Raw genomic sequence first — 12,177 nt, 5'->3', positions numbered from 1 at the left:
CTATTGCAAGTGAATTAGTTTATGCATTTTGAATTTTATTAATTTACATATTTTTTACACATTGTTTTCCAAAAAAAAAAAAATCAAAAAACTAACTTTTAACTATCTTCTTCAAACAACTTTTTGATCATCAGTCTTTCATTGACTCATATTAAGAAATAGTAAGAGATCTTTTTCTAGTTAAAATTAAAGTGATTTTGTATGGAAAAAAAATCACATTAAATGGACAGTAAAAAAATCACAACTTTTTGATTTTTTTAATCTTTTTCAAATAAATTTTGTATGAAAAAAAATCAACGGTGAAAAATAAATGATTGACAAAAATCTAATTTGATCACATAGTTATCAATGTACGATCAATGTGATTTTGTATAGGTATATAGTACTCGACGAGTTTTACACATTGAACGGTTCGGATTATCGAAACGGAGCCCATAATCAGCTCCCACAGGCCCAACAGTACCTTCCAATTCAATTATATCTAATTTTTTCATAAGATATATGGAAAGTATCTCACGAACCCACACATGAGCTTGGGCCCACACATGAGCTTGTACCAGAGGGAACAATTTTGGCTTGTACTTTTTTTTTTTTATACTTTTTTTAGTAAATAATAATGACTTTTTTACTTTTTTTTATTAACTTTTTATCTTTTATACACTATTCCAAACAAGAAAAATGAGTGGAAACACTAATTAGTGCTACTACTAATAATGTGGCAATGAGTCTCACCCATTGTCACAGTGTTTTTGTGCCTTGCTTTTTTTTTTTTTTTAATAAATGTCAACTCATTAGTTTTTGTGCCTTGCTTTTGTAAGAAAATGTTTGAGGACCACAATTTTTGTAGTCGTAATGGCTCAAAACTGTCAAAGCGACGTCGTTTTGACATGTTTTGCACCCAAAATGACATCGTTTTGTCAGTTTTGAGCCATTGTGGCCACAAAAATTGTGACCCTATAACATTGTTGTTTTTTTTTTTTAATAAATGTCAACTCATTAGTGATATTTTAGAACACCACTTTTAATAGGATATGACGTTACTTCCAAACAATCACTTAATCAATAAAAGAACCATCCCTCTATTATTTTGTCATGTCAAGGTGACTATCCAGCACCGTTCAGAGAGCAACTTTAGTCCGCGTTGCTGAATGAAAACTCCTATCAAGGCATTATTTGGCATTTTTTATTATTTTAGGTTAAAAAGAAAAATGATGAGGATGAATATTTTTTATTTTTAATATTTTATTATATCTTTTTTAGATTCATCTTTTTATTTTTTTATAAAAAATAAAAAATATACTTATTATTTCGAAAGGCCTCCAAATAAGAAAGAAGCAGCTATTCCCTCCCAGCACCACGGAGTCACCATGGACTCTACTGTAGGTGCTCGAAATTCAGGAATATTTTAATTGAGGGGGAGTGGATAAGTTCAAACTAAAAGGGAAGGAAAAAAGATCTAATGTCGTAGAAAATAATAAATTTTATAAATATATATTTTTAAAAATATTAAAGATTTTAAAGGTTTCATTAAATTTTTTATCAAATATCTTATATGGTGTGGAACTTACATGGGATCTACATCCCCACATTCATGTGAGATCTTTGATAGAAATTTTAATAAAATTTTTAGGCTCTATTTGTTTGTATTTTCAAAATATGATTCTACATAATGATTTCAGTATGGTGTTTGGAACGTATTTTTAAAACACGTTTCCAAAACTCTGCAGAACCTGCACCAGCCGCGCTTTTCAGATTTTTTTTTTTCAAATTTTTGCCTAACGGGACGTCTGGCCGTCCGGAATAGTGATTTTTTTTTTTCAATTGATTTATATAATCGAAAAAAATATTTTCTGAAATTTTTAAAAAAATTTATGTGCTTTAAAATAATTTTGAGTTGTATGTTTAGTTATGAATTGTAAATTTTTGTATCAAATATCAAATGTCACATCAACAATTCCCCGCTCAAATCAAAACTCTTTACCAAACAAATTTTCTATCCTCAAATCATAATTTCAAATTTCACAAACTCAAAATACAATTCATACTCTCAAATCATAATTACAAAACACAACCAAACGCAGGCTTAAAATTTCTAACATTACTCACATATTTTTACAAATGTCAAAAATTATTAGTATGTAAAAAAAATTTAAATTTAACAATATATATATATATAGATAGATAGATACTCTTACACGTGTTTGTTGAGAGGGACAAAATTAGAATACGAGAATTGGGGGTGCAACTCGGACGGGTTCGGTTGGGTTGAGAGGTTATTCAAGCCCAGTCCAAGCCCGAATTGTAACCCGAAGTTGTCTGCCCAAGCCCGACCCAAGTTAAACCCGAATTGCCCGAGTTGTAAATGATTTTTTTTTTTTTTGCAGTTACATTATTAAATTATTAAAATTTGACTCTATTTATAATTTTTTTTATTTATAGAAAATCATTAATACCATCAAAATAAATAATTCATATAATGTAAGAGAGATGTTACTATAGTAGTCCTTACAATTTATGAGTGGAAAAAAAAAAAAAAAAGAGTAAGATTTTATGTTAATTGTATCTATAATATATATTCAATATGATTTAATAATATAAATTACTTTAATATCATGTAATGGCTAATAATTTATATGTATATTTAATATTTTTATATATCTATATATATATATTATTCGGATTTCGGGTTGTTTGACGTCTTTGCCTAAGCCCACCCAAATTTGATTCGGGTTTTTGAATTTTTGCCCAAGTCCGTACCGAATTTAAAAATATTTTGTCTAAGTCCTAAAAAAATTTAGACTGGGCTCGAGTTGCTCAGATTAAACCTGTCCAAATTGCACCCTTAACGAGAACATACAGATTTTTTCTTATTTTGCATTTGTTTTGGTCGGATGACTTTCACTTTTCTTTATCTTTTATTATTTTTTGAAATTATTTTATAATTAAATAATATAAAATATAAAATAAATATTTTATAAATAAACAGACCGGGTTTGACTAACTAAAGTTCTTTATCTCACTCAGTCCAAATATTAATTGCATATTTTTTTAAATAATATTTTATAAATGAAGCATTCGGATTTGATTAGCTAAAACTAAAACTATTTATCACAAACTCAGTCTGAAAATTAAATGAATATTTTTTTAAATCCTAAAACTATTGAGCTGGATTGGGGGGATGGGCCGGGCTAATTGAGCCATAACCACGCTCAGTTGTATACGGTGGTATTATATGTACTAATTAATGTATTATGTTATAATATAAAATTTAAAATTATGTCATATCAATTGATATAGATATATAATATTATGAAAAATGTTTGGTGGCTCGAATTTGTGTGGCTCAAATGATTTGAATATGTTAAAACGACGTTATTTTACACTCAAAACAACGTCATTTTTAATGTTTCGGGTAATTTTAACCAAGAAAATTTGAGTCACCTAGCATTGTTATAGTATTTTTCAGTTGTCTATCCACAGTCTAATGTGTCAACCTATGTGGCATTCGCTGAAAAGCAAGGATTCTCTAGAGTTTTTTTTCTTAAAGTTTCCTAGAGTGGTGCATTGTGTGGTTGAGATTTAATGACAAGTCACATCAATTTTTTAACATTAAATCTCAACCACACAATACACCACTTTAAAAAATTTTAGAAAAAAGGATCCTTGTTGTTCGCTGAATGGATGTAGAGGATGGTGACCTGTCACCGAATCTAATCAATTTTAGCGCGCTTTAAGTCTACCATACCAATCAGAGTAGTAGAAGAGGCCTCTGGCTGGTTCGAAGCAATTTCGTGTTTTTTGACGAAGAGAAGAAAATAGGTGCGGCCCCTATTGTAGAGAGAGAAAGTAAGAAATTTCTAGAGAGAGAGAGAGAGATGGAGGACGAGAAGGTGAAGAAGGAGGCGATGGAGATAATGGGAATTTTTCAAGAGCTGCCTCGTTTGGTCGTCTTCGATCTCGACTACACTCTCTGGCCTTTCTACTGGTAAACTTTTCATTATTGATTCTTGACTATATATCTTCGTTTCAATCTCACACTTTCAAGTTTTCGAGTTCTTTGATTTCAGTTTTTGCTACATTTTGTTTTCTGATTGTTCGAGTTTTCTGTTGAATGTTGTTTTCTTTGCAGTTAATTAGTAAATATTTAAATGAATATACGTGAACATATATATATATATATATATGGTTAAGGAATTTAAGCAAAGGATCACAAGCGATTGAAAATATTGATTTGTTAAAGAGTAGTGGTCAATAGAAGCAACAGATCACAGAATGATCTACAGAAATTGCAATGGATGGTTGGGATTAAAAAGAATGGATCACAAAACGTGTATTTGTATCACAAGCTGAGATTTATTTTGAATGTCAACCTTACTATAACTGGATTTAATCCCAGCCATCCATTGCATTTTTTTGGACCATTCTATGATTCATTTTTTGTGCTCCTAGCATTAGTCAGTCGACAGATCTTCTATATTGAAAAATTATTGGGTGGTCCTGTGACACTACCTAGCCATACTCTAAAACCATCACAAACTCCTAATCACCCAACACTTCCTCCACCAATCACGATGTATATAAAGCGCCTGGTGACAGTGTCCTGGACCAACTAATAACTTCTTCTATATTTGTTAAAAAGAATTAGGTATGAAAATCTAATTTAAAAGATAATCTCGAGGTCTAGGAAGAACTTACGAGTTTTCTTACTAAAGCCATGCAATTTTAAATATTATTTCTTAAATTTATGTTTGTGAAGACAGTCATGTTTTCAAAATATGACCAAGGATGGAGTTGTTTTATGGAAAAAAAAAAAAACTTAAAATGGTTTTACAATAGGCTATATGAAGTTGTGTGTTTTATGACTTCATTATTGTCGTGTTTTAATAATACACCTTTAAAGTTTTGAAATTGTGTTTAAACACATGAATTCGACAAATGACATGGCTTTGGTAAATATCCTCAAAAACAACTTGTGTCATGGAATTACTTTAAAAATGTATTGCTCTCTGCCTCTTTGGGATGCAAATTGCAACCTAAACAACAAGATTAAGTGACTCTCATTTGAAAAGAGCAAAACTGAGATACATTTCTTGAACATTAAAAGTTGATACCTTTCTTCTTTCAGATGGGAATACATATTGACGTTTTTCAAATTGAGACTGAGCAGCTAAGCAAATAAATACATGCTTTATCTCCACCACTGCTCCAACTTTTTACATTCTTAGTATTAACATGATATAACATGTTCTGATCTTGTGAATACCTGAAAAATAATTGGATTTACTATTTGTTTATCTTTTCACTATGATAAAGGAATGGAGTTTTCCAAAGCATTTTTGTTCTGATAGTATATTACATTGTGCCATATATGCAGAAGTTTATTTGTGTACCAAAAAAAAAAAAAAAAACCTAGAAAATTGTTCTTTTTATTCGTTGGGCGATTTTATTTAACAGAATTGCTCACCTTTATGTACTCAAAAGCTTGATCTTAAAGTGGGCAAACTTTATACAAAATAAGTAGTCATCGTTGCTTTGTCGCAACTAATGATATTGATAGAGATATTGGACGGAAACATGATTGAAGGCAGTTCTATGGAATTAGTAACAAATTTACTACATGAGTCTCCTTATCATGTGGATCCTTTGATCTTCACCTGATATGTTTGTCTCTCTACCACCATGGCTTTGTTAAGGATAATAAGGAATAACTAATTAATTTAGTTTGAATTTCCGAATTTATGATGTTTTATTTTGTTACTTATGCTTCCACATTTCATTTTCCACTTTGATCTGCTTATTATGTTTCTCCAACCAATGTCTAGAATATTATCTAATGTTAATGCAAGTGTCTGCTCATTCGTCAGTGAATCTCGATCCAAGCATGAAATGCCATCATTGTTCCCCCATGCACAAGGCATCCTATATGCACTTAAGGACAAGGGAATCGATGTCGCCATTGCATCTAGATCGCCAACTGCAGATATAGCAATGACATTTCTTGAGAAATTGGATGTCAGATCAATGCTTGTAGCCCAGGTGAGCTATTCGGAATGCTTTCAATTTTGTTGTTCAATTCAGCTTTTTAATACTTCAATTTTTTTTTAAATTTTTTTTTAACTTACATAAAAATGCCTGAAACTGTTTTTCAGGAGATCTTTTCGAGTTGGACACACAAAACAGAGCACTTCCAAAGAATTAATAGGAGGACCGGGGTGCCTTATAATTCAATGCTCTTTTTTGACGACGAGGATCGCAACATAGAAGCAGTAAAAACTGCCCACACTGTTGATTTTTAAAAACTTTGTCATATCAAACCTGATATTTTATCGGGGTGTTGTGCAGGTTTCGAAAATGGGAGTGACCAGCATCTTAGTTGAAGACGGGGTAAATCTTGAGGCTTTGAGGGAAGGGCTCATGAAATTTTCTCAAATTCCAGGTTCATCAAATGCCTCCTAGCAGACACATTCCCTAAAGAGTCTCAAGTTCGAGTACCCTTACTTTGCCTATCAAAAACAAATTTAAAAGAAGGTGGTTCGTCAATAGAGTAAACAAAAAGAAGTAGTTTTTTTTTTGTTTATTTGCACTACAATTTGAGCCATTGAAATTGTTCTGTGTTGGCAGGGATACTTTTGCCAATGCACATTGAATTGTTTAATCACACATTGTCATATGAATACCTAGGTATTGATTAGTTTCTATTGTCATATTTATTCAGATTGTTGCCAAGGAATTATTTTGTTGGTAGTATGAAAATTATGAAATTTCAAAGATTTGCCGAGAAAAATTACTCTTTTATCTCCTGAGCTGTGGGGCTGGTCACTAACTCTATAGAGAGAAATTTCACACGTTCCATCACAATCTCATCACAGAGAGACTTCCAAATTTGCAATTACAGGAATCTTATAAGAGATTGCAATCTTCACCGCAAATGAGGCAGTTTTTTCATAGCAAAATCAAAGGATAATAGGGTTGCTTGCAGCATGTAACCCAAGAAAATGCAAAAAAAAAAAAAAATGACAAGGAAAATGACTCGACCCCAACTCATGTTATATGAAAGCAACTAGTAAGTTGCGCATCCAAAAAAGAGAGTATATTTATATGCATACACTCATTCTTAATATAGATTGTGGAACATTTTTTGAGTATGTATAGCACCCATTTACACATCTCGAACTCCTCCTCCATTAAACTTACAATCCCAAGACTCGACCCTCTTCATTAGTTGCAAATCCTCCTTCCTCTTACTCCTGCTCAATAGAGCAATGTTTTTGTGTGTCCAACTGCTCTCTTAGAACGAAATTTTATGTACCCTATCTATGGTAGTTGCGTAGTTGCATTTCTGCTTTTTCAATAAACGGCTTTGAGTAAACTGCAGCAACCTTCTAACTCCCATCTACAGTTCCTGTATTTCTTTGTCTGTTCACTTTTTCCAACCAAGAATTCCATTCAGGTTCTTTTTCTTTGAGATTCATAGAACACTGGCTATATAACATTACTCCAAACCTTGAAGTTTGTTTTGCATCTTTTTCGCTTTTTTCTCTCTTTTTTTTTTGGTGAGATATCTCTCCTCTTCCTGATTCTCCTGCTCAATGTGGGCAATTCTGTGTGGAGAGGGTCGCTTTTGTTCCCAATGCTTTTTCTTAGCTCTGCAGTATCTTCATCCCTTGGAAGGGTCGAGTTTTCAATCTTTTAATTTGGTTCTTGAAGCTCCAAAATTACATTCTCAAATGTCATTCTTGGTTCAAAAACACCTCTGCTTCCAGAATCTTCTCGTGAGATGGGGTCTGATGGAACATTTTTAACTCACTATGAAGGATTTCCAAAAATCTAGTCTGAGAATCCAATTTTTTTTTTCCTTTTTGTTTTTGGGGTAAAGAGAATCCAAGTTTGATTGCAATGAACATATATATCCCTTCAAGCAGTTCTGATTTCTCCCTCTTGTATGCGACCTTACGTAGTTGGAACTGATCTTGAAGCCTCTTGCGAGCTTCTTCAAGACATTTAAATTGTTCACTCTTTCATTCCGACTGATCTTGAACATTCCTACTTTGTCGCAGCTTATTCTATACTAAAAGTTGATCATCTATAACCAGAATTTAAATTCCTGATAATCAGTTTTTCTTATTTTAGCTATTTTACTGCATAAGTTGTAAACAGAAACTACATCGCATGGTCTAATACAAAATCCTCAAAAAAAACACAAGCATCCCATTTAAGCTGCAGCAATAAGCAACATCTCCCCAAAACCTTTGCTTTACTGGTTTCTCTCCCACACATCCGAAACAGACAAAACAGTTGTTGAACTAATGAAAACACCCTGCAATACCAAACCTTTTGCCTCATTTAAACATCTATAAGAACGTCACAGTTCACCAAAATTCCATACCAAACAGCATTTGCTGCAAACTATAATCATGAATTGTGGAGCAACTACAGTTCAGTTAACAATGGACACCAATTCACCATTTTAACAAAATTTGTGAGGAGCATGTGATGCTTGTCTTTGAACATGTATTGCTCTTTGTAAATGTGTGTACAAGGAAAAAGAATCAAATGAGTGCTAGTTTTTTTCACAAATCTACATAATTCTTACAAAGAATTGACCCTAGTAAGGTTTCTATCTGATGAAAACAACACACTATTAGAACAAGTATACAAACATGAAATTCATGATCAAGATGAAAAACTCACTTTTCTAGCTTCCATCTTCTAGTTCAAGCTTGAACACTGGGATGGTGTTGGATCCTAGTCCCAATTCTTAACCCCTTTCTTCAATCAACAATGCTTCAAGTTCCTCTCTACGCTGCTCCAATTCCTGCAATTGATAACACAAGAAAGTTATGATGTGATTCATAAGAAAATCGACGTGTGTACTACTAAACTGAAACTAGTAACAAATCAAAACAACAGCATTACCGGATATCTAAAAAACAGAAAAACTAATGCCCCATATTTCTCACTAATTATAAGGAATCCAAAAGAGAATATGAACTAGCCACCAGAAGAGTAACACGAACATTTTGTTGGTTACACAGTATGTTTCACTGTGATTCACCAATCATAAGGAATCCAAAAGAGAATATGAGCTAGCCATAGGAATATGTAACATGAACATTTTGTTATGCATTATGTACAATCCAAGCAACTCAAGTTCAATGTTTGCAATGACTTATCAACAAAAAAAAAAAGTTCAATGTTTACAATGAAGCTCCAGCCATGTAATAGTTCATTCCTACACTACACCAAGATGTTAAGAGACATATAGTATAGGTACTGAATTGAATGTTGCAGAACTAAGTCTCGAGTAAAGCTTATTTTTCAGCTTCAAACATCAATCACGACCACTTGCTCACCACAATAGTACACATGACTGCTTACTGTCTTGACCAAGAAATCACATGCACAAAATATCACCATGCTTAGATGATTATAGAGCATTTAAATTTGGAGAGGGCCTCCAGGGCATCAAATATAAACAAAAATAATAAAACAAAAAAAAATGACAATCTGATTGTCTTACTTAAGAAGAAGAAGAGTGGGGAAAGCAAAGAATCTCATTAAGCAGATGTCACAACTGAAGATACAGCATACTCTGGAATAGAGGAACGGAAATAACAAGAAGCTTGGGCATGGTCTGTGGATATATGCTAGCTTACCTGCAGATCCTTAACAGCTTGATCTCTTGAAACTTCTTTCTTCTGGCGCTGACGTTTGATAAGGCCAATGCATAAAATTCCCTGAATTTGATATTGAAATACATATTAGACATAATCAATGATTAACTCTACAGGGATACAAAAGATAGTGTGCTTAGCCAACACAGAGGACAAATTCTTCATCAGTTCTTCAATATCATTCATGATATGAGCAAAACAGGAAATCACAAAGATCACAAGAATTGAGTGAACAGGAAAAATGTTGGGAACTTTTTTTCTTAAGTACAGTGTTGGAATATGACTTCTGAAAGAATAACAAAGTTATTATTCAATTTTTCAAACCAACACTTTATTTAAACTCTATTTTATTCCATGAAAAAGCCAACTTCAGTTCAGCAAATGAGTGACAACTGAACCATGGCAGGGCAAGTTTCTATATCATAGATTCATATTGAAATAATTGACCCACCGAGATAAGATAAACAGCACCACAAGCAAGAAGCATGTAGCTTGCTATGTTTTGGAAAAGAATGAGCTCCTTCCGTTCCCCAGAGTCCTCAGGGTAAGCTCTTGTCATCACCGCAACACTGAAAGTAACAATAGTGACCTATGATTCACAAACAGAACTAAAATTTCACTAAAATGTGGGATTGTTTCATTGAAAGTTTCCATCAATGATTAAATAGTTTTGTGATAATTTAGTTCTTTTTTCTTTTCTTGGTAGTGATAATTCAGCTCACATTTAGCTTCTTACACAGTAAAGAGCAGTCAAAACTAAGCAACCAAGTATCTATTTTTTGGTAAACAGGTCAACCACTACCCACTTCACATTACCTACCTTATTGAAAACTAAAATATTTAATATATTCTGAAAACTTGTATCTATATAAAATAAGACCATGTTGGATTTGGATTTGATCATGCCAAGAATCCAACTAAACCAAGTGTTGTCAGAATCGTATGATACGTATCGTATTGTATGAAAAAAGATACGTATCCATAATTGTCGGGGACCTAAATTGTGAGATGCATTTTCATATCATATGATTTTGCATGTATCACGATTCAACTCGTATTGCATGATTAAAGCAAGGAGGTAATAGGAAAAGCAGGCTAAGTCTTTAGCGAAAATTGAAACATACAAGATCTGCAGCATACCCCTAGCAGCCCAATACTCCAACACCTGCAAGTAATTGATTGAAATCAATACAAGATAATGTGAGCTTTGTGATAAACGAAAGGGTTTCCAAACTAAGTTAGGTTTTACCCAAAATTTGGCATGTAAAGCCAATAACTACAGCGAAGCTATGACGATATGTTTCATGTAAAATTATCAATTATATGAGTCAACATAGATAACAAATGCATAGGTTTTATGAAATTTGTAAAATTTCCACTATAATCTCATGTAACCAACCAAGATCACCTTGTGAAGGATAGTATGAAGAAAGTGAAATCTGAAATTGATCCAGAATCCAGATACATAAATGCTTCAACACTCGAATCTCTAACATTTTGTATCATATGGACATTCAACTTTCGTAGAACAAATTAAAATCCAAAATTGGAAAGTAAACCTTCCAGAACTTGATGACGAATCCCCATTCTGTCTCGGCAACGACCACGAACATTGCAATCACAACCGCATAGCACCGAAATATGCCATCAAATATCTACAATTATCCACAAAACAATAAATTTACATACAAATCCAGAGGCATATATATATATATAGAGAGAGAGAGAGAGAGAGAGAGGGGGATTACATACATCAGATCCATCTTTGAAGGAACGAATGGCAGAGAGAATGTTGACAGAGATGCAGAGAATCGCAGCCGCAGAGGTTACGATGCTGAAGCATCGGCAAACGACCAAGAAAGGATCGGGTCTGGATCTAACTCTGATGGCGGCGGCGGCGGAGGCGGAGGCGGAGGCGGAGGTGGAGGTGGAGGCGGAGGCGGTTGAAGCGCCGGAGTTACCTCTCTGCAAGTTCTCTCCCTGTGCGTTGTTTCTCGCCATTTTCTGGGACTTTCTCGGCCCCGAGAAAATTTCTGTGTGGCTCTCCCAAACACACACGGTAAGAGAAGCCCTAAGCTTGAATTCTCTGCGTCTGTCTCTCTGTTCTCTGATCTGCGAACGTTGTTCTTGAGAGACTGAGCTTTTAATTTTTAGGCTTGGCTTGTTTAATTCTTCACCTGCTGGTCAAGAAATCTGTCGGTTTGTTGACTTATAATGAAGGGGAGGAATTTATTGTGTAGTTTGGTTTGGGCAAGAATCATTACATTATTAGATATGCTGTTAGGGAAATGCTTTTCAACAATGATTCATCCCACTAAAAATATCACTAATAATAGTACTAATGTATTAAAAAAATAAAAAAAATAAAAAAAAATTACAACTCCAAGATCAAAACATCACATCATTCATGACGGGACTCACTGTCACCTAATTAGTGAGAGCACTAATGTATTAAAAAAATAAAAAAAATAAAAAAAAATTACAACTCCAAGACCAAAACATC

At 33.3% G+C, this 12,177-nt stretch overlaps 2 protein-coding genes across 4 annotated transcripts; one reads left to right on the top strand and one right to left on the bottom strand.

The window, feature by feature from the left end:
- The first annotated feature begins 3,466 nt into the window (after positions 1-3,466).
- LOC114293248 (uncharacterized) lies at positions 3,467-6,784 on the top strand. Its single transcript, XM_028237291.2, has 4 exons — positions 3,467-3,985; positions 5,865-6,036; positions 6,150-6,266; positions 6,343-6,784. The coding sequence occupies exons 1-4, from the start codon at positions 3,876-3,878 to the stop codon at positions 6,454-6,456; spliced, it is 513 nt and encodes a 170-aa protein (XP_028093092.1). The 5' UTR covers positions 3,467-3,875; the 3' UTR covers positions 6,457-6,784.
- Positions 6,785-8,061: 1,277 nt separating this feature from the next.
- On the bottom strand, positions 8,062-11,970 carry LOC114293246 (vacuole protein). 3 transcript variants are annotated; one of them, XR_014347392.1, is made up of 7 exons: positions 11,427-11,970; positions 11,234-11,329; positions 10,799-10,839; positions 10,126-10,243; positions 9,657-9,737; positions 8,692-8,815; positions 8,062-8,317 (listed from the first exon to the last, which is right to left on the bottom strand). XR_014347392.1 is itself a non-coding variant. In XM_028237290.2 (6 exons), exons 1-6 carry the CDS (start codon positions 11,673-11,675, stop codon positions 8,759-8,761), a joined length of 642 nt encoding a protein of 213 aa, XP_028093091.2. In that variant the 5' UTR covers positions 11,676-11,970; the 3' UTR covers positions 8,477-8,758. The 3 variants fall into 3 exon arrangements, 1 of the variants encoding a protein (XP_028093091.2); XR_014347393.1 differs by having other exon boundaries at positions 8,116-8,331; XM_028237290.2 differs by lacking the exon at positions 8,062-8,317 and having other exon boundaries at positions 8,477-8,815.
- Between the last annotated feature and the right edge of the window lie 207 nt (positions 11,971-12,177).

This window comes from Camellia sinensis, chromosome 12, assembly GCF_055761805.1.
Source record: "Camellia sinensis isolate YWXY chromosome 12, ASM5576180v1, whole genome shotgun sequence".
In the NCBI taxonomy this organism is placed as follows: Eukaryota; Viridiplantae; Streptophyta; class Magnoliopsida; order Ericales; family Theaceae; genus Camellia; species Camellia sinensis.
This window is presented reverse-complemented; position numbering and strand designations above follow the sequence as displayed.

Excerpts from the sequence above, each read along its gene's own strand:
- LOC114293248 (XM_028237291.2), top strand. The coding sequence starts at position 3,876 with ATGGAGGACGAGAAGGTGAAGAAGGAGGCGATGGAGATAATGGGAATT. Across the intron at positions 6,037-6,149 it reads GATCAATGCTTGTAGCCCAG|GAGATCTTTTCGAGTTGGAC; the intron begins GTGAGCTATTCG and ends ACTGTTTTTCAG. Across the intron at positions 6,267-6,342 it reads AGGATCGCAACATAGAAGCA|GTTTCGAAAATGGGAGTGAC; the intron begins GTAAAAACTGCC and ends GGTGTTGTGCAG.
- LOC114293246 (XM_028237290.2), bottom strand. The coding sequence starts at position 11,675 with ATGGCGAGAAACAACGCACAGGGAGAGAACTTGCAGAGAGGTAACTCC. Across the intron at positions 10,244-10,798 it reads AGGGGTATGCTGCAGATCTT|TGTTGCGGTGATGACAAGAG; the intron begins GTATGTTTCAAT and ends TGTTACTTTCAG. Across the intron at positions 8,816-9,656 it reads AAGCTGTTAAGGATCTGCAG|GAATTGGAGCAGCGTAGAGA; the intron begins GTAAGCTAGCAT and ends TATCAATTGCAG.